This window comes from Haliotis asinina, chromosome 12, assembly GCF_037392515.1.
Source record: "Haliotis asinina isolate JCU_RB_2024 chromosome 12, JCU_Hal_asi_v2, whole genome shotgun sequence".
NCBI classification, from domain to species: domain Eukaryota; kingdom Metazoa; phylum Mollusca; class Gastropoda; order Lepetellida; family Haliotidae; genus Haliotis; species Haliotis asinina.
The window spans coordinates 12,504,525-12,531,000 of NC_090291.1; the positions used below are offsets into that span (position 1 = coordinate 12,504,525).

At 37.7% G+C, this 26,476-nt stretch overlaps 1 protein-coding gene across 2 annotated transcripts in view; it reads right to left on the reverse strand.

The window, feature by feature from the left end:
- Positions 1–1,746: 1,746 nt before the first annotated feature.
- LOC137257711 (1-phosphatidylinositol 4,5-bisphosphate phosphodiesterase gamma-1-like) overlaps positions 1,747–26,476 on the reverse strand; it is a 73,928-nt gene continuing 49,198 nt past the window's right edge. The window contains exons 25-33 of one of the 2 annotated variants that reach the window (XM_067795105.1): positions 21,141–21,237; positions 19,351–19,441; positions 18,500–18,670; positions 13,861–13,969; positions 13,007–13,121; positions 7,350–7,508; positions 6,675–6,763; positions 6,365–6,549; positions 1,747–5,310 (exon numbers count right to left, since the gene is read on the reverse strand). In XM_067795105.1, the coding sequence (XP_067651206.1) occupies positions 5,262–5,310; positions 6,365–6,549; positions 6,675–6,763; positions 7,350–7,508; positions 13,007–13,121; positions 13,861–13,969; positions 18,500–18,670; positions 19,351–19,441; positions 21,141–21,237 (1,065 nt within the window). In that variant the 3' untranslated portion in view covers positions 1,747–5,261. Of the gene's footprint in view, positions 5,311–6,364; positions 6,550–6,674; positions 6,764–7,349; positions 7,509–13,006; positions 13,122–13,860; positions 13,970–18,499; positions 18,676–19,350; positions 19,442–21,140; positions 21,238–26,476 lie in introns of both variants that reach the window. The other variant, XM_067795106.1, reaches the window with a different exon arrangement.

Below are 26,476 nucleotides of genomic sequence, written 5' to 3' on the forward strand. Positions count from 1 at the left end.
GGTTCTTTCTGTCGGGCAAGCTCATTTGTATATCACTCTGTATCGGTGTCCAGTGGACTTTCCATTGTTAATTATGTTGTTTATTTAAATAATCAACAAGAAAATCAGCTAGTATAGTGGAAAACTTATCAGGGCAAGTGATTTTACCAGGGCCACTGTACCAGAGTACATTAGCAATTCAAGAATTATTTCCAACCCTGGTTTAGACACCACTTTGGGCAATAGTCCAGAAATTTCAGTGAGGGGCTACAGGAATATACAGGAATATGTATTACACACTATGCCAAAGCGGGAATCAAACCCTGGATTGACCAGGGAATACTTTACCAACTTGTCCTCCCTACCACTCAATACTTGTCCTCCCTACCACTCAATACTTGTCCTCCCTACCACTCAATACTCATTTTGAAGAACCAACACTTCAACCACAATGCTGGATAAGAACCCTAACATTTAGTGTTCATAACAAAGCAAAGAATAATGTATTAAAACCAATGAACAAGAGCTATAGTTAGGAGCATGTACTTGGTTCAATGAATAAAGAAAATTGGTGATGAATACAACCTTGAATTCCATATACAGCCATGGTACTAGCCTTATTGTCTCAACAACATATACTGACAATCATAAATTCTACACATCAAAACACAAATTCATCAATATGATAATATGTAAAGATTACAAAAAAAGTCACTGTGACAAAATAAAATACTGCTGACTTGGGTTATCACAAAAATAACATATACAATCTAATGCTTTTTCAACACAGAGACAAACGCAGACGAAAGAATGACTGATGTCCAAAATATAGCAGAACAATAAGAATCATGTCAGTACATTTTTATTCACTATCAACTGAATCTAACTTTCAACATTTGGAACATTTGGTTGAATATCTACTTTGCTTACCCGAAAAGAGACCCAATTACTTTTTTCGGAAATAATGTGATTTTTTCAACAGATGTATCTGTGTTTCATGTTTCGAGGAGCTCACTGATTTAGATATTTTGATGAAAAAAAAGTAAGAACCATGAATACTTTTTATGAAATTGTATGTCTCAGTTAATCAAGGATTGCTTCCTGAGCAGATCCTGGCACTGATTCAAATCAACAATCAGCAGATCCTGGCACTGACTCAAACCGACAATCAGCAGATCCTGGCACTGACTCAAGTCAACAATCAGCAGATCCTGGCATTGATTCAAACCAACATTCAGCAGATCCTGATACTGACCTACTTATCTGCAGTACTGTGGACCACAGGAAGCAATTCCACAAAGCTATTGTACCATTACTGCGATTTCAACTCTCAAGCTTTAACACAGAACTACAAATTACATATATTGATCCATTTTGTAGATAAAGACAAAGCAACAGGTCACGTGAAAGACAGGAACTGCAATGTACAATGGCACCGGGGATCCGTTTCTCAACGTCATCATATGGCTCTGATAATGGTAAGTCTTATCCTTAACACCCCATAGTGATGATCCCCCACACTCTAAACGTAACTACTTTGCACAGAAAACCATAAAAGCCATTGTTTCAACTGAAATATTCTCAGGCTTCCATTTTGTATTCATTTGTTATGATGATGGGTCTGTTTTCAGAATTGTAGCTTAATGATTATGTACCAATTCTTCAAGCAGACATTTTTGGCAGAAGAAAGATGTGCAGGCCCGATTAAGATAAAAATTACATGTTTCCAAAATGGCAACGATGGTTTACTATACACAATAGTGTTATTATGGTTTCACTATGCATAATACAATTATCACCCTTTCACTATGATTTGCAAACTGTAACCACGGTTTCACTACTAATTAATTACTTAACATGGTTTCAATACTGACTCTTGCTCTCCAAGATGAATTACAACAGTTTCAATGCAAAGAAAAATCAAACTACTGCCTTATGAATCACAAAAAACTGATTGTATTGATGTGTAAACATCTTGATACCCTCCAAATTGTCCAAAACCAACTGTATATACTTCCTTCAGCAAAAGCTGAGTGACCTTATAGAACAAACTTTATGGATCCAAACTTCTATTCTTGATTGGGATGTTTCAGTACATATTCTTGTACCCTTGTCAAGCATACCTGCATGTTATCCATAAAGTTTGTTCCATGTTGTACTTCCCATGTTTTAAAATGACGCTCAAAGAAACTAGAAACATCCTGTTCTGTAGTACTATACAACATATTTGTAAGATTGTTGGAAGCCATGAGATAATGAAAAGAAACCAGTTCACAAAAAACAGCAACACAGAGAATACACCTGGTCCAAACTTCAGACTTCTAGCTATGCATTAAAAAAACAACCCCTAAAAACCCCCAAAAGCAACAAAACAATGACAAATATTTGGCAAACTATCGCAAAAGTCATCCATGGATTAAGGCAACTAGAGAATCTGTTGGTCCTGATCAGCATAAAGAGATGAAGGTTGACTAATTTGGAACATGACTACCATCCTACTGGGTGAGAGGGTTGGGTCAATAATCCACTTTGAATCCTAACATACAGTGGGATGATAAACACATATTCGCATAATGAATATCCATCAAGGACAAAAACATAAACCTTGAACACTCTGGTCATGACATATAATCATTAGATTTTCATTCTAATCCCCTCTCACTGCCACCTATTCTCATCAATTTACTGTCACCATGAATCCTGAGCGAAAGAGTATGGCTCATTGTGGCATTCAGCAATATTACAGCAGATGGGAGAGAAGAGAGAGAGATGACACCAGAAATTGACTTCACACATTGTACCCATGTGTACCCACTGAAATTGGAGCGTGGCATAATGAGCAAACGCTTGAACCACTAGACTAAACCACAGCCTCTAACTGGTGGTTGACAGGGTGAATGTGTATGTGCTTGTTTTTTAATGCAACATCTATAAATATATCCACTGAATGCTGCAAGGAATCAATTCTGGACCAGACAAACCAGCATTCGACAGCTTCACATGATTTTATGACACAAATGAACTGATGTTTCCAACAGAGATATGAAAACACATTTTTCTACAATTTTTCAAAAGTGAAGATTATGAGTAATACCCTGAACATTGCTATATTTGTTCTTTCACTAATAAATCATCTGAGCTTCATGCAGATCACATTTGTTAATAGTTAATATGACAGATGCAGATACATTACAATGACATTTCACACATTCTTATTGTCAAATGCGGATGAAAATATGTAATTTTGATAGGTATTAATGAAAATTAAAAGACTGTGTCCTTAACTATGGCACATGTGAGAAGCTTGGACCATTTCTGAAATGATCATGACATAATACTTCTATTGTTTGCAAGGTTTCATTTCAACAATATTTATCACTTTCAAACAATCATCTATTTAATGAGTGAGCGAGTAAATAATGATTTAGTCGCATCAGCAATATCTCAGTTGCTTGCTAAAGTAACTTTTCAAGCATAGTAAAACAATGAAGACATAATATTATGGACATGGGACACTGAGTTATATGAGACTCAGCTTATTGATGAACACAGATGTAAAAATACAGCTGGACCAGACTTCTATAACATCTTCTTGGTTTAGGGACTTTTTTGTGATAAATCCTGGACAGTAAGTGAAAAAACATGAACACAAACAATTCTCAATGTTCCAAAGTGAGCTTTGTTAATTAGGCATGTTGTCTCACAATCTAACCTTTTGTATCAACATATTTTTCATGACTTGCATTTCAGCAAATAGCTACAATTTCAAACAATAATCGCTTTTCACACTTTTCAGATTAGAAACACTTGTAAATTATCTAAAAAGTCTTGACTTTGAATGACTGTAAAGACATTAGCATCTAGTGTGTCGGATGAACAACATACTGTAGGATATCCATTATGTAGTAAACAGGAACTTGCATACAAAGATGGTTCCACAGTTCATATGTAGCATTATCACTGAACTCATATCCCACTGGTCTTGCCAGGGGCCACTGCAGACGTCCTTGCTATAAATATAACCAGTGCAAATCTTTAGGTCTGCTCTCTCGAGTCCAAGGGGGTTGTTATTAATCCTTAACTAATCCATCCTTATAACACTCAACCTTCCTCTTTTCAGCTTATACATTGTCCCATTACTAAGACCTATTAACCATATGCCATAAAGGCCATAAAAACATCGGTTTCAAAGACTGCATGAGAATGGACAATATACGATTAGTTTATGTTTTTTAGGATTAAGGTTTAAGATCCATTGGCACAAACTTCACTATTTGTTTTTTTAAACTTCTGTGCAAAATCAGATTTAAAGACCTTGCCTAAGATTGTGTAGGTTAGTATTAGTTTAAGGTCAAACAACATGACTGACCATTTCTAAACTAAATCTATGGGTACATTGGTTACTTGACATCTGAATCTCATTCAATGATGGTTCATTCATGTTTACAGGGGCGGATCCCAGACTTTGGAGAGGGGTCTTTGGGGGGTGATTTTGCACATATATCTTGAAGTCCAAAGGTTTGGGGGAAATCCTCCAGAGAATAAAAATTGAGGAAAGAGGGGGTTGCACACCCCACCACTGGATCCACCCCTGAGTTAATATTTGTGATGCAGCCCTATACATGTGATTAATGGGACTATCTTCCTTAACCCACTAAATGTCAGTACCCAACTCTGGACAAAAACATTCGTCTACACAATACATAACACATATGAAAGATCAACCAGCTCCTGTTGCACTGAGCTTCCAAAAGTATTATCATGCAAATGTAACTTCATCTGACTATGACCGATATCAACATGCGACTGGACAAATGAAGATACTTCATCTCCATGATCACAATGAGAGGCCATTTCATCCAATCAAAAACCAGATCACATGTCACATGTTCCTTGGACTGGTCACACGTGTGACTTCCCTTCCTTCTAAATCTCGGACCTAAGGCAAGCTGTGTAAAGGTCATACCAGACTCTAGCTGTTTTGGTGCATTTTTCACTCTAACAGCCTTGCAATTGCATGTAGCTATCATGGTCTGGGCCAAACCAACATGAAACATCAGCCCTAAACATGCATGTGTATCACACTGGTGATCAGATATTATAATGAACATTGGTAAGGAACACTTGAGGCATCAAAATGGGATATTCTGCACAAGGAATACTATATTATATAAATGGACATAACGGATTGACCCATATATACATGACATAATCTATGCATACTCGGCTGACCGCTGTACACAGCTGTGGTTCCTATGATACAACAAACATGGCTGCTTCTTTCAGTTGTTAGACTGGCGTCTGTAGATGATTTGATGTCTGATGGCAGATCTGGAAGTACAAATATGTTGTCACTGTAAATAGTGAGTGAGTATATGTTTACGCTGTTTTTAGCAATATCCAAGCAAAATGATGGTGGGGAGACCAGAATTGGGCTTCCTACATCATGTCCATGTGGGGTATCGAACCCAGGTCTTATGTGTGATGAGCCTATGCTTTAATCACATGGCTACCCCAATCCCCCTTGTAAAATAATTGAGACAAGTAAACTGCACAACATTTGACTACATAAACTATGATCATTAGAACATGTGTAAGTGAATGAGTTTGGTTCAAAGCTGCTTTCAATGACTTGTGACTAGTATAGTTTTATGCTGCTTGTAACAATATTGGAGGAATATCACTGAGGCCGCAATATAGCTATTGAGTGGCCAGCAACACCAGAAATTGGCTCCACATCTCTTAAAATGAAGTCCTAGCAAGAACTTGTACACACAGAATAGGTAGGTCACTGGGACCTATTAGAAGGCAAATTAGACTGGTCTGTAATTGACTGACTCTGGACAGAGAATCTAGTGAATCCATGCAGTTAGCATATGAAAATGTTGATCCCATATTGATACCTTACACAACAAGCATCAATGCCTCTAACTACTGTGGACTAATTTTAACCTCAATCCTCAAAAGCTCAACTCAAATTAACAACAGAAGACAACCTGGTCAGCTTGTACAACAAATGCTCCCAAGCAGAACCTTTTTTATCCGAATAATGTATTATAGTCCCCGATCAAGGAGTCTCCCAATTCAGATCCAGGATGCCATGAATCCCTCCATCCATGAGTTTCCAGATCAAGATACAACAAGCATTGTCACTATGGTGACATAATCCCCCAGCACATGTTATCAAATCAAACTTATAAAGAAATGAAAGTGAAGGTCATAGTTTAAGATGAAGTAAAATGTCAACATTACTCTCAAACTCTCCCAAAAGGAATCCTTGATCCAAATATCCCCCATTCAAGGAATGTCTACATTCCCTGATCCAAGAATCATTCCAACCAGGAATCCCCCGATCCAGGCATTCCTTGGCTTGGGGATGACTTACTTTCTCATCCTCCGCTCCTCCCTCTTGGCCAGCAGCAGACCCTTTGTCTCCTCCAGCTCAACCCGCTTGATGTTGGCCGACTCCTTATCCCCGCGTCGGTCCAGGTCCTCGATCACGGCCTCCAGGTTGTCTGATTCATCACACAGCTGCTGGATGGAGGCGTAGATGTCGCTCTCCTCACCCTCCTGTAAAACATCCAATGCAAGTTATGAGAAGTCTTCACATTGACACATTCCTGAGTAAATCTAGAACAACATTGGTAAGTAAGGCACTTAAGTTTGGAGAGTATGCGAGCATTTACGTGACTGACCTTGGGGTTCCTCATGTCGATGCTGACCATTAGTGCTGCCAGTTCCAGTTCTTCACTGAAGCCATTCTTCAGGGGAATGCTCCGGAATCCTATGACACACAGCATAATTATTTCATGAACATAACGTTTTCTCACGTGGATGTTATCATATATTTCAAGTCTAATGAAAAAAGTACACACTACACAATTACTGTACTTTACAAACTTATGTCATGTTCATTTCTCCATTCAAACGGCTTTGTTCTCTCGAGAACAATAAATCAACTGAATCGAAGGCTTAATCAAACTACCATTTCAAATGTATTTGAGTCATCTGCCCAATGCCCCCCTACCTAGGTCATGTCCCCTGATAATTCTCCTTGTACGATTTGGGTCATGTTCCCCTCCTCCTCTCCCTGACTAACCTGAGTTAATCTGACAAGGCTGATGTCTCCCATTCCCCTCCCACTCTATGTCTATCCCATGACACGTCCCCTCACCCTCTCTGTTTCTGATGTGAGTGATGTCACACTCCCTCTCCATGTCTGGACTGGGTTATGTTCCCCCATTTTCTCTGTCTGATCAGACTCACGTCACCAAACCCCTCCCTGTGCGCCCTCTCCCTTATGAGTATCCTGGGTCATGATCCCTTCCCGTCTCTATGTCTGATCTGATGGATGCCACCGTGTTTCTCACCTGAGCGAAGGCCTGGTACAGGGAAAGTAGCCTGTCCAAGAAAGTTGGGGTCTCCAAAGATGTCTTCATCCATGACAGCAAACCTGATGAGCGCCATTTCGGGGCAGTAGATATCAAACATACACCCTTCACTCCACACCGGATTCAAACCATTGTCAACTGAAACACGCAGAACTCAACTCTCACCCAAAACTGGGATGGCACATATGCTATGACATAACATTCATAAAAACCATAACATGACCGAGACAAAGGTAATACTTGGCACATAAACATCAATGTTGTATTCACATAATAAGTTCAATTTCACAAAACGAGGCAAAATGACATTTCTACATTTCCTTACCCAGTTCAATTGCTATGGAAACAGACAACTAAATCAATTGTACAGTAAGAGATGACTCGTCATTGCTGCTGATAATGTTCGATGGCAGGTGCAGCAGAATACGTGACAGAATGATTTGACAACAAGTACTTTTCAAAGGTTAACATTTCCTCTTAATTCGTCCATCAAGGTGTTATATTGCTTGTGTTATCAAAGGCAGTGTGGCATTTTAAAATCCCATTTTCTGATTGATTTGATTGTGGTTCCAAATTTAAACAATGTTCAGTCTCATTATATTGGATCATGTTTCAGGTCCACATGGAACTGACAATATCCCATTACAGGTAAGGTCAACATGACCTTTCATCGAACCAATCAGAACCCTGATAACCTGACTGGGAACGTGAGTCTAAATGTAGTTTCTGATTATGATACCTTGAAAAGGTTAGCATGAAGGGTTCTCAAAGACAGCAGATGTGGGTGGTAGGACAAATTCCGCCAAAAATCATCATTTTTCACTTCAACTTGATAACTTGATATTTATTATTAAAGCTGACAAGGAGTACTAGCAACACATATTTGACATTCAGATTGTATTTTTGTTAAGTTTCTAAAATTTGAACTGAGAACTTTGTAAAAACATTTTTCAAAGTGCAATCACAAGACGGAAGAACTTTATGAGAGAGTCAGAGCCTTGTTTTCACCACACTCAGAAATATTCCCGGTATAGACCTTTCTACGCAGCAGTGCTTCGTGCCACCCTCAGTTATCCTGCTTTGTGGTGGCGTTAGTGTCGTCTGCCATTAAGCAGCTGCAAAGTGAAACTGACGTTTGTCATCTGGGAACTTGCTGTTTTTTTTCGAAAATATGCCTAAGGACAAAAGTAGACCTTATATTATGAATGTGGATCAGGGACAATTTGTGCTGTGAAAGGATCCAAAAAGGATCACTCTTTACTGTCGATAAAAATGCCACAGAAGGACTGTCCCTGTCTGTTTCTCTATCATCTCCATAGGTTTCATGTGAATTGAGATCGTCGTCATATTTGGATGTCACTTGTTAATCAGATCAATTTTCACCCATCTGATAGCAGTGTGGTATGTGCTTATCAAGATAATTAGTGGCACAGTAGGTTATCCCATCTGAAAATCAGATATATTGAAACGAAACGTCAGATATTTTGTTATTCATGCAGTACAGGGCTGTACAGTAGGGTAAAGCTGTGCCACAGAATTGCATACATCTTCACTTAATATTTACGTTATGTGATTAACTTACCCTAATTACATAATTACTTTACCATTCATGTATTGTTGCTGTACACAGCTGTAAAGAATTACTTTATTGTCAGTATTTCTTTTTTTCACAAAAACATAAAGGCTCTAGTGTTTAACAGGAGTGAAAAAGTATATATTGAAAAAGTGATAACCTATTGTAGGCAGTCGAGTGACATTGGCTAAATCGAAATGTAATTATTTTATTTTTATAACTTTTCTTCAGATACGTTCAGTTCCTTTTCTGATGGCCATCCCCAAAACAAAATCCTGATTCAGTCTTACATTTGGGATATAAAATGAAGGTTAGAGTACATTAAGTTTAACATAATGTACAATACAGTCCTACTAATGATGTATTACATCATTAAAAAGTAAGTGGTCATTTCTGAGTATTCAGTTAGATATTACTCATCCAAATCTTGACATAAACTTTATATGAATAAATAATACTGGCAATGTTCCTCGAAACATAAAATCATAATAAAAACAGACAACATTAGGGGAATATCTTTGAAAGTATTTACATGCCCTCAAATGAAAAATTTGAAAATACATGCAAGTTCAAGTTCAGAACACATGCTTTATAAGATACGTGCGGACTATAAGTGTCACATTAAATACATGTGCGTTAAAAGGCTTTCCGTTTTCATGTAAAATTTCAATTGCATGACTTACCACAAAGTGCACATGATACTGACGTTACCTGATCATTGCTTTAAACTTTTGTACTTTATATATTTTTTTCACATTCTGTGTTTGTCTTACACGATATCAGACATTCTTAAAGGTCACATGCAGCCAAAAAATCGAACGTAATTAAAACACATTTATCACTTATTCATGACATATAATATACATTGCTGCTTTTAAAAAAACAAATAGACAAAATTATAAGCGTACAATCGCGATTCAAAAGTGCAATATTTTGTACTTGGGCTTACTTCCCCCGAAACGAAGCCCTCGGGAGACCGAACCCAGTCTTAGTACCTGGATGTGCACTCAAGTGTAACGACGGATTCTGATTGGCTGTTTCATTTGCTGATCTGCTGATGGTTCATTGTGTGTACAGACAGATGATCTGTTTCATGGGCATTTTATAAGTATGGCCAGGGATACTCTATAATCTCTATATAGGCTCCCTGGTATGGCTAGTCACAAGAAAGTAAGATTCTTTATGGATAACAACTTCTTTTTGTGTACTTTATGCGTCGTTTCAGTATGGATTCATATACTGTTGTCAAACAAAATCATACACACTAAAACAAGTCGTTATCCATGAAGAATGTATATAGAGATGTTGGGTTTTGAAAATACATGTTCTCCGAATTTGCGCTCGATGGCTGGAATCTGTCATTCGTCCAAGTACAAGGCAGGACTTGAAACTGACAAGAGTTTGCACCAGTTTCCGTCAGATCCAGTCATCCGAAAAAAGTGAATGTAGTTTGTTTGCAACCCACAGACATAAAAACGTCATGTGTATCACACGTGCCTAATTACATAATGTGGCAGAGACGGGACTCGGGTGCACGAGTCATAAATCAACTTATTTTCTTTATGTCGCATACTCTGATAGGTGTTAAGTTCAAATTACTCGTGGTCAATGATTGAAGCTGTGTACTGCATGTTGTCTTTAGCAGACAGGCAGGCAGACATATAGGTGTGAATAAACCAGACACTGAGCTTTCTCTGTGACCGAAACTGCTTACCACAATCAACAAGTTTTTTTTACGTAACGAGTAGATCATTTACTTGTTTGTGTACACAACCAAGATTAGACTACTGCTCACGACCTCAGACGCTGGGCATGCATACTGTTTCAAGTTCCGCGAACCTATTCACTGCGCATGCGTTATGGGCGAAGCGCAGCACAGCTGTTGAAACCAGTTTTCCCCCCAGCGCTGGGGGGAATTTAGTGAAACGTTTGAACTCCGATTTCGCGGGCTTTTTTTCATCGCGTTTTTTTTCAACTTTATAGGTTGAATTAGCATTTTTTATGATTTGTTTCGGTAAGTGCATACCGAAAGGTACCAGAATCTGCAAAGTTGTATTTTACGTTGCATGTGACCTTTAAATTGAGATCGAACTGACCCATTAAAGAGACGTTGCTTTACCGCAGTGTAAGTGTTGACTGGGCTCTGCCTCGACGTGTTTGCAAAGTCATACTTCCTTGCGTGACATTAAAAATAGCACAGACCAGTTCATCGTTGCAGCCGCTTAATGGCGGCCACAAAAAGGGCAGCAGTCAGTAAATAATCAAGTCTAGACCAGCCAATCCTGTGATCAGCACAATGGGCATTAATCAACGCAAATGGGATACAATGACATATGTCAACCAAGTCAGCGAGTCTGACCACACGATCCTGTTAGTCGCATGTCAGAACAGGCATGGATTACTGAAGATCTTATCAAAAAGTATCTTGGGCAGAAGAATCTGAATTTCAAAAGACAGTTTGACCACAACTTCAAAAACTTTTTTATACTATAAGGGATGAAATGAAAAGGTAGGTTTTGATTGGACTCAGCCATGTTTTAGCTATATAATGGCAGTCTGCAAATAAGTGCATCTGAATAAGCCAGTTTAATTGCTGACATCACAGGCATTGATATACACAATTGAATACAATGGCATTTGTCAACCAAATCTGCAAGTCTGACCACCCAATTTAGTCACAGGGGTTCCAATTTTTTTTAAAGAAAAAACAATATTTGCTACAGGGCAAGTGACTTTAAGAAAGTAATTTGTCCTCACTAATTTTCCACTTGCCTTGATTTTGTGGATTTTTTTTTATGATGATTTGATTAAAAAAGAATAAATCAACATGGTATTTGATGTTAATGTTTACTGGACTATTTATCGAGAAGTGATAAATAGCAAAGAAAGATAACTCTACTTCATTATCATTGAGAAATGTAATAGCTACATTTTGACCAGATATGAAATAAAATCCACGTTTACCTACAGTCTGATAAAGCAAGTGGAAATTAACTAGTAGCCTACAGACAAGTAAGATAACATAATCTGATTGCCTGAAACGAAAACTGACTTGTCCCTGGGATTTTAAAAGCCCAGAGAAAGTGTTCTTGTAAAAGTGAATTGTGTGGTTGACTGAATATATATAAAGTGCGGCAATAGTTCTTTCATCAAACCTGTCTTAAAATACTAACAATGACATGTACTACTTCATCACATGATGTGGTGTTCAGTGTTTTGCTGCAACTGGACTTCCCCTTTGTAGAACGACCTTCATCAAATTTGTTGTTTAATGCCACACAATACTCCTTCACTGTTTTCACAACCTCAAATGCACAACACACAACCCTGTGCACTTAATACAACCCATGAATCTATTGGTAGATCAGATGGTGGCCATGTGAACACTAGACTGCAGGTACAGTAACCTGCAGTAAACCTGCACAAGGTACTGTGACTGTCCCAGTCCACCCAGCAGTGATTGGGTGCCTCATAAGTATGAGAAAGTCCTATTAACTCAGTGCGCCTAGTGGCGGCAAGAGCTGTATGGCCCCCATGGAGTTGAGATCAATAATGTCATGTACCGTTGAGATTGACATCCAATGATCAAAGCGAAAAATACCAGCACCTTGCAAATAAATGACTCTGGATCCGACAATCCTGTGATATATGTACATCCAACAATTCCTGTTTGACATGATGACAATGATGTCTTTTAGCAGCATTTAGAAGTTGTTATAGATGACCAAGATCTTTTATGGATAAACCTTCTTTTAAGTCTTTGACAACGTTTTGGGGTCATTTCAGGCCCCTTCATCAGATGAACTGAAACGACCCTGAAAAGTTATGTCAGTTCACCTGATGAAGGTGTCTGAAATGACCCCAAAATGTTGTCAAAGAATTAAAAGAAGATTTATCCATTAAAAATATTGGTCATGATAAACAATGACTGACAATGATTGAAAATTACCTAAATACGAGCCAATAACTTTGGTCGCCTCTTATAATCAGTACAGGTTGCTATGGACTTTCCTGATCAGGAATCATTTCCAGGAACTATTGGAGAACACATCAGACATCTTACCTTTGGTTCCTGTCTTGAACTTCTGATTGTCACATTCGATTCCCATGACTTCAATTTCAACAAATGGACTTGCAATGCCACGCCCTGACTTCACCAGGTGACGAGCACCAATAATCTGCAGAGAGAGAATACATGGTGAGAGATGGGAGTAAGCTGATGCTGATGTCTCTTCAATTTGTTTGCTTGCTTGTTGTTTAGCGTCACACTCAGGATTTTGCCTATCGAGTGTGGACAATCCCATGATCAACAACAAGAGCATCTATCTGTGCAACTGGGAACCGATGTCTTTTTGGTAAAGTTGTCTTTTATAAATTACTATGATGCTTCACTGACTGATTATTATTGAGAAAAACCTGCATGTTTTAAGCATCTGAAAAACCATGGATCTACACGATAAACACTGATAATTGCAATCTGCACTGAATTTCACTAGTTTAAGTGATCCACCAGAGCTCAACAACGGATTTGTTGATGTGCCATTTTCGATGACCTGTAGGTGTGTGATTGCTGAGCAATTCTTTTTTATGGCAGCCATGGATTACCCCACATTTTAAGAAAAACTGAGGTATCGCGAAGAGCATTATTGTGAGGGATGACTGTACCATTCCAAAACAGTAGGGGATATCCCATTTTGCGTGCATACCACTAGCCAATGCCAATGCATATGTGAAAAAGTCATATATATCCATACAGAGGAATCACTTCCAAAAGAATGGAATAATTTTCACATTTTCCCCGAATTTCTCTTCATCTGTTTCCTCCTTGGCTTCAACATTTACACGCTATCAATCTTGTAAATCAACATCCCTTAGTCTTTTTGAATGGTATACGAGAAGAAATCAGAGGGTACTTACACTGATTGTGAGTGCAAGAGGCTCTACTTCCAGCTGGGAGAGGAACTTCTTCTCGTAGGGGTTGAAGCACTCCTTCCTCATCACCTCTGGCTGCAGAACATAGCCACACCTGAAACCAGAGGACAAGGTGTGAGGGCTGAACCTAGTTGATGCCGCAATCAGCAATATTCAAACCAGATAAAACATTTTCAAATGACTGAAAAGAAGCTTTTTAAACACAAATGGAAAATTCTGGATGTGAATGATTATGACCCCTGACTACTTTTTTCCAGGTATGCCAAGCATCATTAGTGGCGAATCATTACAATATTGGGTCATCCCGAGTTAACTCCCTTTGAATTATCTGCCCTTGATTTCCAACCAAATGTGCTGTAATAGTACCAAACATACATTAACTTCTGTTGGTTTCATGTAACATTTTATAAGTGAAAGTGCCTTTATAAGTGGCTCCAAAAGAGCAAAATATTCTTCCAAAAGGTTTGTGGGGTTGAATGATTTCAGACGTGACATTTTGGAGATACTGAGTGTCCTCAAATGGACCCAACTTTTAAGAAAAGCAAGATTTATGGATGCCAGCTTCAATAACAAGACATTTCTGAGCGTATGATTGCTCCTTCATTTCATCAAATCATGCAACAGCAAGTACACACTCCGAAGTGCTGTGTTATTACATTAAAGAGGTCGACATTCATAAATCATACTATTCTTTCCTTTTGCAATAGTTCATGTTGTCACAGGTACATACTGGAGTTGAATCTGAATGAATCATTGACCTACCATAACTGTAATGACACAAATATAGAGCACTGAAGTGCATTCTGTGAAGAAAACAACGCGAAACATGAAAATCATACTGCACTATTACCTTTATCATCATACTAGCAAAACGTCGTTCAGTACTTCAATAAAACCTTCTACATTAAGACTCTATATGATTTTGCATATCTGTAGACCACTGGCATACAGCCATACACAATGAGAATGGGGAGCCTCAAAGTATAGCTTAACAGCAAGTAAGAAGATGTTGTCGTACACAGACAGCCAATATGAATTTATGATGTATGCACTTAGAAACCTTCCACTAAGTATATCACAATATATATTGCAGTATTTCTCATATTTTTGCAACATATAGCAATATGAAATTCAGGGCAATATCCAGCCCTGTGAGTTTTACGCTGCACTCAGCAATATTTCAGCGACATGGTGACAATCTGTAAATGATCAAGAATCGGACAATCCAGTGATAAACTGCATGAACATCAATCTGGGCATTTGGAAACTGATGACACATGTCTACCAAGTCAGAGAGCCTGACCACCATATCTCGTTAGTCACCTCTTAAAACAAGCATGGACTACTGATGATCAATTCTATCCCGTATCTTCATGGGCTACACATTTAGAAACTGGTTAAATGTAACAAATGTTACATAAATTTGGGACTACATTTTCTAGGTTAAGTACAGATTCTTGTAGTTGTATTAGGTCAAGTCCTTCCTGGGATTTTAACCTACACTGTCATTGTCAGGCACCTTAACACAAGCACACAAAGGTCAGCTCTCTAACCCACTCAGCCACCGTGGCTTCCACGAAATGATGGTCAGGAAACTGGTATTGTCCAGATCAAAGACTTGTTTACCCCTCTGATAAGTGTAAACAGATATGGCTGCCACATTTGAATGTTTTAAGAGCCCAGATGGGACTGAAGAAAACAAAAATACAAGAACTTTATACAAGTAATTTTCTCAGAAAGTTTTATTCCAAATTTAACATTTTGGTACATATATTTATCCTATATATCTCCAGCATATACATTCTGATAAATCTCAACGATACCCAGAATGCATCTACGGCTTGATAATTATATTACCTCCCTTTGTTGGCTCACCATTCTCAAAGCCACAAATCAGCTTAGACACCATCACAACCAAGTCTGCCATTGTCAACAAAGACAGCAGTCACAGCTGGGAAGATCTGCTGGCAGTGTGACTCAGATTTTGGGGAAATTATACAGACAAATTGTCAGGTTGAAACTTTCTTTCAGAGTTCCTCTGCATGATTTGAGTTGCCATGTTTATTCGGTTAGATAATTTAAAAAGTGAAAGTGAGTTGTGATGATATGCTGAACACCTAGATAAAGAGACAGCCAAGGGAGGTAATAAAATGATCGGGCTGAGCAGTAGATGCTTCAAGGGGATAGATTGGAGATTTATGGAAACATATACCCTGGAGATATTAAGGATGCATATACAGTCAAAATTCTCAAAAACGGCAGCTGTCCAATCTGGCAAGTTGTCAACACTAGCATAAAATCTTATTCCTGTTATTGGCTTTTACATTTACCATCATTTGAAAGCTCTGCAATCTGTCAGCTGTCAATACTTGATCTTGGAATGAAATGAGCTGCCCAAATGTGTTTATACACTAATTAGCGCTGTCTAATCCGGCACATGGCAAGGAGTCGGCCAGATGTGTATTGTCCACCATTAATCCTGTGTTGAAACTACATGGTTGCCAACAAAGAAAAGTTATATCTTCCTTCCGTATGCAGTAATTCAGAGAACCACAAGATACAACAATGTATATGGGAGGGACAAAACTGGTTCAGCAGTAGTTGTAAGTAACAGTGTCACCTTTACTATCCGGCATGCTGTCTAAACCAAATTATTTCCTCAGTTCCTATAAGTGCCTGTTTAAACAGCTTCCACTGTTACATATATGTCTCTATTTTCTTCTAAGAAAATCAGTGTGGATGAAAAATCCTGGAAATCTCTGAAATCAAGCCTTCTGATGAATCTGATCATTACCTTTACATGTAATTTTGTTTGAGATCTAAAATCAGAGTGCCTCATTGAAAAGTATAGCTTATGTTTTAAAATTAAGCAAATCCTCCAGGCAACAAAGAGACCCAAAATCTGTTGTCTTTTCCCAGAGATTGTCACAACTCCACTTGAGTTCAAGTGTCCGCATGAGACTTAATGTAAAATCATAAATTTCTTGGAACATGGAAATTCTTAAATCAGTCCCCCATTTCATTGTTAAAAGTGTTTTAAAAGTTTTGAATGGAAGTTATAACAACGTAAATTCAATTAGGGCAAATTACGAAATCCTAATCCTGCACATTCCATTAGCTTGGATGCCTCTAGTGCTAATTTACCAATACAGATTAATTTTACAAATTATTGTTAACACTTGATATGAGCACAATATTAAGGAACAGAAATCATTTTGATCCTGGGCAGCATATAACCAATGTTTACCTCATCAAGGACTCTAGACTGCATACATGACACACTTGCTGTCGGCCTCTCAGAAAAAAATGCCTCACTTTTTGAAACTTCAGATTTAATTCAATGATTCTCAGTTTTGCTGCTTCTGATCAGGGAAAGACCTCATTCTGAAGTTACTAACTTACTTCAACTCAATACTGTGGGCAAGATACATCCTTGAGAGTTTAGATTAAGTTTGTTTCATTCTCAAATTCATTGTTCTACATCATGAACAGCCCCAAGATACAATAGGTTAGATATCCAGTGATATTAACATACTCCTGACCCAACCCTGCTTCACAGTGACATGCAAGGATGTGTCACAGCGACAGTTTAAACTACAACAATCAATAAGGGCAAGGACGATGTAAGCTAAAAATAAGGATAAACTCAGAAACAAATAAGGATAGGCTACAGCAAAAAATAAGGATATGCTAGACCCACAAATAAGGATATGCTAGACACACAAATAAGGATAAGCTACAGCCACAAATATGGCTGTTACAGCAAGAAATAAGGATATGCTAGACCCACACATAAGGATATGCTAGACCCACAAATAAGGATCAGCTACAGCCACAAATATGGCTGTTACAGCAAGAAATAAGGATATGCTAGACCCACAAATAAGGATATGCTAGACATACAAATAAGGATCAGCTACAGCAAAAAGTAAGGACATGTTACTGCAAAAACTACGGATATGCTAGACGCACAAATAAGGATATGCTAGATCCACAAATAAGGATATGCTAGACATACAAATAAGGATCAGCTACAGCCACAAATATGGATCAGCTACAGCAAAAATGAATGACATGTTACTGCAAAAAATATGGATATGCTAGACGCACAAATAAGGATCAGCTACAGTCACAAACATGGATCAGTTACAGCAAGAAATAAGGATATGTTATAACAGGAAATAAGGATAAGTCATAGCAACAAATATTGGTGAGCAATAGCAAAAAAATAGGGATAGGTTACAGCAAAAAATAAGAATATGCTAGACCCACAAATAAGAATTTGCTACAGAAACATGACAATAAGGATATTTTGAATAAAAGAAATAGGAGACATCAAGCAAAAATGTGTACAGAAAAGTGGCTTTTTGAAAGCAAACAAGTTTACATTTGGTTTGGGTTTGGGTTAGGTTAGGGTAAAGGTTTGGTTTAAGGTTTGTGTAAGGTTTAGGTGTTAGTGTAAGATTTGGGGTTTTCGTTGGGGTTAGGGTGACGTGACACAAGTTATCCGGTAGTCTGCAATTGCACAAGAAAATTGACTAAATGCCTCATGAGTCATATTCTATAAAACAGGTGGACAAAGCCTTCTCCTATGTCTCAGTTAAAGACTGCAAAAACATCCTACCTTCCATTCTGCAGGAAGCGCCCCTGGTACACCTGCATGGCCTTGTCTGGGGTCTGGTAATTGAGAGCCAGGAGCTGTGATCCTGTGTTCCAAATTGGGACTGGGTCGTAGTTCGATGAGTCAACACGCTGCCCTTTCGGGTACACTCGACTCAGCTGGCTACGGTGGTAAGTGGCGTTGCTAAGGAGCTTGTATAGTCATTCATATTGAACACCATCCTCTTATATATGAGTACTCTGGAGTCCCATCCCAGCAATAGAATTAAGCAGGGGACTTTACATATTTTCTTTTCAAACATTAAACTTAAATATTTGTAAGCATTCTCAAAGTTAAGGTTTTCCAATAAGCAGATGTCATTGTCATTAATGTCCCTCAGCTGGTTTCAGTCTCCAACAAGGGACACAACGATGAAATCTGTCATTTATAAGATTACCCTAAAGAGTGAGTGAATGAGTTTAGTTTTAAGCTGCATTCACCAATATTCCAGCTATATGGCAGCAGTCTGTAGATAATCAAGGGTGGACCATACAATCCAGTGATCAACAACATGAGCATCAAACTGCACTATTAGGAACTGGTGACAAGTGTCAACCATCCGATCCTCTAACATAGTCGCCTTTCATGGCAAGCATGGGTTGCGGAAGGCCTATTAAACCTCGAGACTTTCACATGACATTACCTTAAAGAAGATAAATAGATTGTATAACAACATTTCAGACATGATACTTTTTTTCAATGTTTCTAGCCAATGAACACTTGATGTTCAAAAGTATGGACTCCTCTAGGATGATGTTTTCTGCCCCATTCTTATTAGAGAATCCTTGCAAACATGGCATTTTGTGAAAGGATATCTGAGGAAAAACTTGGCTTTGCTGCGGTTGATGTATTTTTCAACTTTTGTTTCTGGAAATGAGGACATCTCATAGTACGGACCAGGGATTTCTGCAAAATACCAGTGAAAATAGATCATTAATTATTTTTAAACCCAAACTGCAACTTTCAAAATTACCTTTGAATAGCATAACAATCAAGTTTTACCAATTACTGATCACAAGTTTCAAATTTCAAATCATAGTGATGTCATATAATTGTGATATCACAGTAACTGATTATGTCACAATGGTCAGTAAAGCTTTGTAGGACCTCAAGCTATCATTTAGTAGTATACTGTAAATACTATTCATGCATTAAATACTATGCATGTTTTTATTAATTTATATTTCAAGGCGTTGTAAGGGTAATAGTGCCAATTTACAAAAACAAAAGAGACCCCCAAATGTCTGCAAACGAGAGATCAATAACTGTTTTGAGTTGTTTAGGCATTTTAACTAAAATTAGGAAAACTGCTATCTGGAAAAAGCATGTAAGTTATCTCTTCTCGTCTACAAGCTGTTGTACAAAGAAAATGTATAGGAAAGTTTTCAAACTCAGGATCTTAAAAAATTTACATAAAAACAAACTCTGTAACATCAACATTCAACTGTGGAAAGTTATAATGGCAACATCTTCCCAATGAATCATGTGAAAGTTTTGAAATTTTCTTAAATTTTCCAGAAAGTGTTTGTAATGAAACTGGCAGAAGGACAAAAAGTACAAGTACAGAAAGAAATTGTCGACATTTACGATCAACTGATTTCGATGATGAACTTCATTACTTGTTTAAACAGTCAAATCTGGGAAAATAACAGAAAACAGCTATTTCAAAAATATTTTTAGACCCAACTAAACTTCTTTAAACAAACTTATTTTGTAATAGTCAAAAACTAGAAAAAATTTAAATTCTATGCACTTAACAAAATGTTAGAAACCATTACTCTAAAATCTAACCCCAACTGCATGTTTCGCAATTGATTATTTCCTTTTCTCTCTTGTATCTGTACTCACTTCTTGGCGAAGATGTTGATGCACATTGTTTACATGTATACACGTATTAAGATATATTATGATGTCAATTCTGTACCTCTACTTCCACTGACAGTGGTTTCAGTGCAAATAAAGTTCGGAATACGAAAAGACAGATTTCTGGATCTCAGCTCCTTCACTGAGAATAACACAAGGTTTTGGAGCATATACTACCCCTTACAACTTGTCTTAAATTGATAACTGAAACTTCAAGTCGGACAAATTCCAAACAGACAACACTTGCCAACATATGGAATGTAAACAATTGCTTCATATATTGAAAACTATCCCACATGGTGTTGTTGAGGTGTGTCAAACTGGCCTCAATGACAAGTTGCATTATGGGATATTCGTAAAGGGTGATCCAAGGGACATAACTCTATGGCTTTCATTTGAAATAAAGTTCAGTCAGTAGTGGGAGTAAGAGTCTATGCAATGTTGCATTAATTCCTCCAAACTTTTGAATTTTCCATTGTAATCTTAATACATATTTTTTTCACAATAAATCATATGGTAGCTTTTATTTGCTGGGGGCTGATAGTACTAATAAGGGAAATACAATGTCAATTTTAAGAAAAATATAGTGCCTAAAAAGATATATTTTTTGCATCAGAAATCCACAGGCCTACATTAAAGTGTTAAAATTTAACATCCTAACACTGTTTCAGCCGTACAGCTAGCTCCATATTTCCTTTTTCTAACACATTTCTAAACTACAAAAACAGATGCCTTCTGTTACCCTCTGGATTAAATGGGACGGCTCGGCAATAGACTATCAGATCAGAAAACTCCCTAGCTATTCTCATCGTCCTTTCCAGCATCTTCTGTTCGGATGTCTGAAACAAAACAAATCAGACCATAAAGAAACCTAGTCATTTTGTCCAACGTAAAGACAGCTACGTACATACCAGCTTATTGAACAAATTACATCTGGGGTCATCATATTTTGTGATATTTGTATGAAATTTTGTGCCCTTTTTCATAACAAAAAGCAAACATCACTTAAAAATATTCATGCCCCCTGACCTTTTTGTTGAGCAGTGCTACATACAATACCATGATGTTATTACTAATACATATAATACACTGTACATATTCTCACATATATATTGACTCATCTGTCATATCTATTCAAAACAAATTGGGGGAAAACGTCTGCTCAAGTCAAGCTTGAAAATTAATGAACAGACTCATGACAATGGCATTCTACTAGTTATTTAGAAACCAGTCGAATCTTGAAGACGGAAACTCCTTAAAATGAGAAAAATCATTTGATAGATTAAAGGCATCAGTCTTGTATCACAGTCTGATCATGACTTCAGACATCACAGAGCAAATAACATTAAATTACCTGTGAATAATACATAAAACAGAATTATTATTACATCTAAATTTATGTACAGAAGTCTAGTTGTACTAACAAAAGCCATTCTAACTTGTTCTTAAGGCCAGATCAATTATATTTCTTGTTTCACAGATTTTTTACCTTGGGAAAACCTATATCAAGGCAGGGGGAGAAAGAGCTATCAAAAAAAAAAAAAATCACCAAAGCAATATTCCTTTTCCAAACTAAAAGTATTTTACTGTTGGAAGTTTATGAAGTACATATATAAATAAAAATCAAAATCTAAAAGCAATTTTTGGTAAGTTTACATTTTTGGCCAATGAAAACACTAAGTTATCATTTTTTGAGTGCGGAAAAGTCCTTTCTATTTGTTTTCTTATTCTCAAAAAACTTTGACCCCGGTGGATCTGTAAACCAGAAAAAAAAAATTGGTCTGACTGTGTTTTAATAATTTTAGCTTGACATTTAGGATTCACTTTGAAGTTATTTTTGAAATCTTGAGAGACACTAATGAACAAGGATTTCAAAACATACTTCTTTGGGTAGTTGTAAATATAGCAAGTGTCTATTGGAACATCCCACACAACTGGCGATTTGACACAGCAAGTTCAAGATCACAGGGTTCATACTGAGTGATAATCCATTACCAAAATACCATTGATCACGACACCATTAGACAAAAGATTCAGGATTAACTTTGACATAAATAATTGAGTATTTGACTCAAATTTCACACAAAAAGGACAAAGCTAAACATGCAGTATCACAAGACAAAGTTTCAGCAGGCCGAAAGTTAATTAAAATTGTTTGTCATAGCCTTTAACATGGTTTTACATGTCCTTACTGTAACCTGATTCAGTCTAATTACTGGATGGATACAACCATATAAGCAGGGCAAGTTGCAGTGATTTAATTCCATGGATGAACAGAAGGCAGGTTTCCATTTTGGTGGGAACTAATAAGTTCAGGAATAGTTCAGGACTGAGTGCTGAAAAACTAGCAAATCTTGTTTACTGACTTCCAGCCAGCCGACGTGCATAAGGAACAATGACTGATGGCTGATGTGGTGGGTGTTCGCAATGACATTTAAATGTGACTGCCAGTGAATGACGCTAAATATTGCATGACCTATAATGTATTGATATTTTCAGGCAACTTAGTCTTCACAGTGTCTACCAGCTATAATATAACCACCTACAACATGAGATTGCTTAGTGAAAAACATCAGAGAGAAGAGGCTATTTGGAGACAATGAAGTCAGCTTGTAAATAATCAGGATATAATAAACTAGCAGTTGAGTGAGTGAGTTGGTTTTCACTTCGCTTTTAGTAATATTCTGCAATGTCATCTAAATCTAAATCTAAATACCGCGAGTGGCAATATTTCACAAGAGTAACTGATAAATATGGGGTTGGAAATCTGAGAGCACAAAGAAAGGGAGGAAATGGGAGTGTGCCTTCGATGGTGGTGATGTCATATTTTGAAATGAAAAGTATTTTTCGAAAAGAAGCGAGGGAAGTATATTGCCAACCTTTGCTTGCTTCACTCGCATTTAAGAGTGAGTGAGTTCAGTTCTATGCTGCATTCAGCAATATTCCAGCAATAATAATCAAGTCTGGACCAGACAATCCAGTGACCAACAACATGAGCATCGATCTGCACAATTGGAAACTAATGACATGTGTCAACCAAGTCAGTGAGCCTGACCACCTGATCACATTAGTTGCCTCTTATGACAAGCATAGTCGCCTTTAATGGCAAGCATGGGTTGCTGAAGTCCATCGGGCATTATTGAGTCTCTGAAGTCAGCCAGACCATCTGATCCAAATAGTCACCACTTACAACGAGTCTTGGATTTACGAGACACAAATTGCTGCAAATTATACAAATTAACAATGGACGCAACGTTTATTGATGCATCCATACCAATGCAGAAATAGTCCAAATACTTTTTGTCATTTAAGAAGACTGATCATATTCTCTATGCTTCACAACACCATTTGCACTACAGTTTGCCTGTGACTGAACACAGGACAAGCAGATGCTTTAACCATTAGGCAAAACCACCGCCCTACCTGGTGGTTGACAGGGTGAATGTGTATGTGCTTGTTTTTCAATGCAGCACTCACAATTTTTTCCACTGACGGCTGCAAGTAATCGAGTCTGGACCAGATATTCCAGTATTTGACAGCTTAACATGATTTTATGACACAACTGAACTGATGTCTTAAATAGAGATCTGAAAACACATTTTCTAGAATCTCTCACAAGTGAAGACTATGAGTAATATAAAGAAGATTATAACCACAACACGCAAGTACAGAATACCTGTCCCACATGAACTCTCATTTAAAGCTCTTCACTTTAGCATGGACAACAAATTCTATTCACATGGGACAGATAGTTCATAATTCCTCACTTGTTTTCAGAATACTGTCAGGCCGCGTTAGTCCGGACCCTGATAATCCGATTCCCGCGATATCCAAACAATAGCTCGCTCTTGTTTACTATGTAAACTCATTACCTGGCAAACAAGAAAATGGCAGGCACAAAGAAATCAAAAGAAAGAATCACCATCGCCTTGTGTGCAAAACTCAACTGGATCAGTCAAAATCAAGCCGTTTGTCATTGCAAATTCTAGACGTCCCAGATGTTTTGGAAGAGACTTTAATCCAGAAATGTAAGTCCGATATCGGTTTAACAAGAAAGCATGGATGACATCGGATATGTTTTGTGACCGGCTACGATCATTTGACAGACAGATGCTATCATGTGGTTGACACGTGATCTTATTTTGTGACAATACTGCCAGTCACAAGTGTGCCAATGTCAAACTGACCAACGTTCATTTCTTGCCCCCAGACACCACATCACAGAACTTTCAAGGCTCACTACACGAAATATCTCGTCAAGCATTTCATCCAGTGTGCTGAAGGTGACCGGCCACAAACGCTTAATCTGTGAGAAGATTTCTTTCACAAGTGAGTTTAGTTACATGTATGTATAATCTATCCAGACATGATTGTATACATTGATTGGTTGTCATATGAATATTCAAGTTGTTATGTCTACAAACTGTAATAAAGTCTTTTGAAACTTGTATGTACAGTCTGAATGTCTGGACCAAACAGTCTGTATGCAATCAAGTCAGGACTAATGGACTAAAGAAGTCAGCCTGTACAGAAACAAATCTTGGTCAGACAAGTCAAATCTTTGAACACAAAGAAATGCCCCTGATGTAAGCAACCCCTCCTGTTATCCTGAAGTTCTTCCAACACATTCCTCCAAAGTTGTTCCTTCACTTATTGCTAGCATGAGTTGCTAAAGACCTTTCCTGACCTTGAATTGCATTGAGATATTTACCAATATGCTCATAGTTTATGTTAACCCTACAAACAAAATAAGTAACACGTGATGGGCACTATGAAATGTATCTTTAACTATACCAAACATGGGAAGGTAGTTTGTTATAGTTTGATTTTTATTTACCATAATTTGTTCGTTTATGAACATTACAATATATCACAACCACAACAGGGCATGGTTACATGTAATTGTAAACAAAGCTATTAGTTTTAGAGAAAAATTGATGGACAACATGTTCCTCATTGACATTTCTGCAAATTAGACAATTATCATATAAGACAAATCAGAGATTGATGTGTCCAACATGCATATCTGCTCTTAACAAATCTGCAACCTTGGAAAGGGTTATCATTATCTTTCTAAGAGCACTACTTATAATACATCATTACTATAAATTATGTATTTGTGGCTATAGTCACAGTAAAACAGAAACTTCAGATTTTCAGTGGAAGTCCTCTTTGCTGCCCACTAGACCTATTCGTAACCATGCCCCGTGAGTCAACAAAACCAAATGATCATGCTGCATGAATGTCAATGTTGGCTTCCAGCAGCTGTAACCCATACACAATATCATATCCAGCAATGAGCTGTTTCCCCAAAGAACCCATCTGGGACAGAAAAGGGGCACCTGTGTGTTAACATCACAGGCCAGAAGTCATGCTGGTGGAACTTGGACAAGCGCTGCAAGAGGAGTATGACAGACTCCTACAAAAGAGTTGGGAGACTAATGCTAACCAATACAATAAACCAACCGAACCTCACAGACTCAACATAGGCATCTGTGACCTTCCCTTGCCTACCCATTACCAGGCTAAAATCACTTAGCATCGTCATAACAGTAAGTCAAATATCATAAGCACAATTCTAAGATGTGTCGGTGAAAGATCAAAGGTGCCGACAATACTTTATCAGATGATAATGTGCACTTTTTGCATTATGTCACAACGTGGTGACGTCACTGCGCCATTCCAGTCTGCCCTCTCGTAATCGAACTTTTTTACATTACGTCACAATGTAACTGATGTCACAATGGATGTCAGCTGCCATAGCCTCGTACATCCTCCCACTGTAAACTGCTTCATCCCATCCCTTTTCTTGGTTTGCAGTTGTATCACAGAGCTAACATCACTGGTGGAAACATTATGTTTTTGTTTTCCAACAGATAAAATGTCTCATAGTTCAACTAAAAATTTTACAGAGACATGGTAATGTTTGCGATGTTTACATTCCCAAAATGCTATCGCGGAATGGCGCATGACTAGTCAGTTTCAGTTGAATCTACTGATCTAAACTTTCGTTGGTAGTAGAAATGAGATGGTCATATTGCCTTATATGGTTTAAGAGAATCACAGATGTAAAATGAT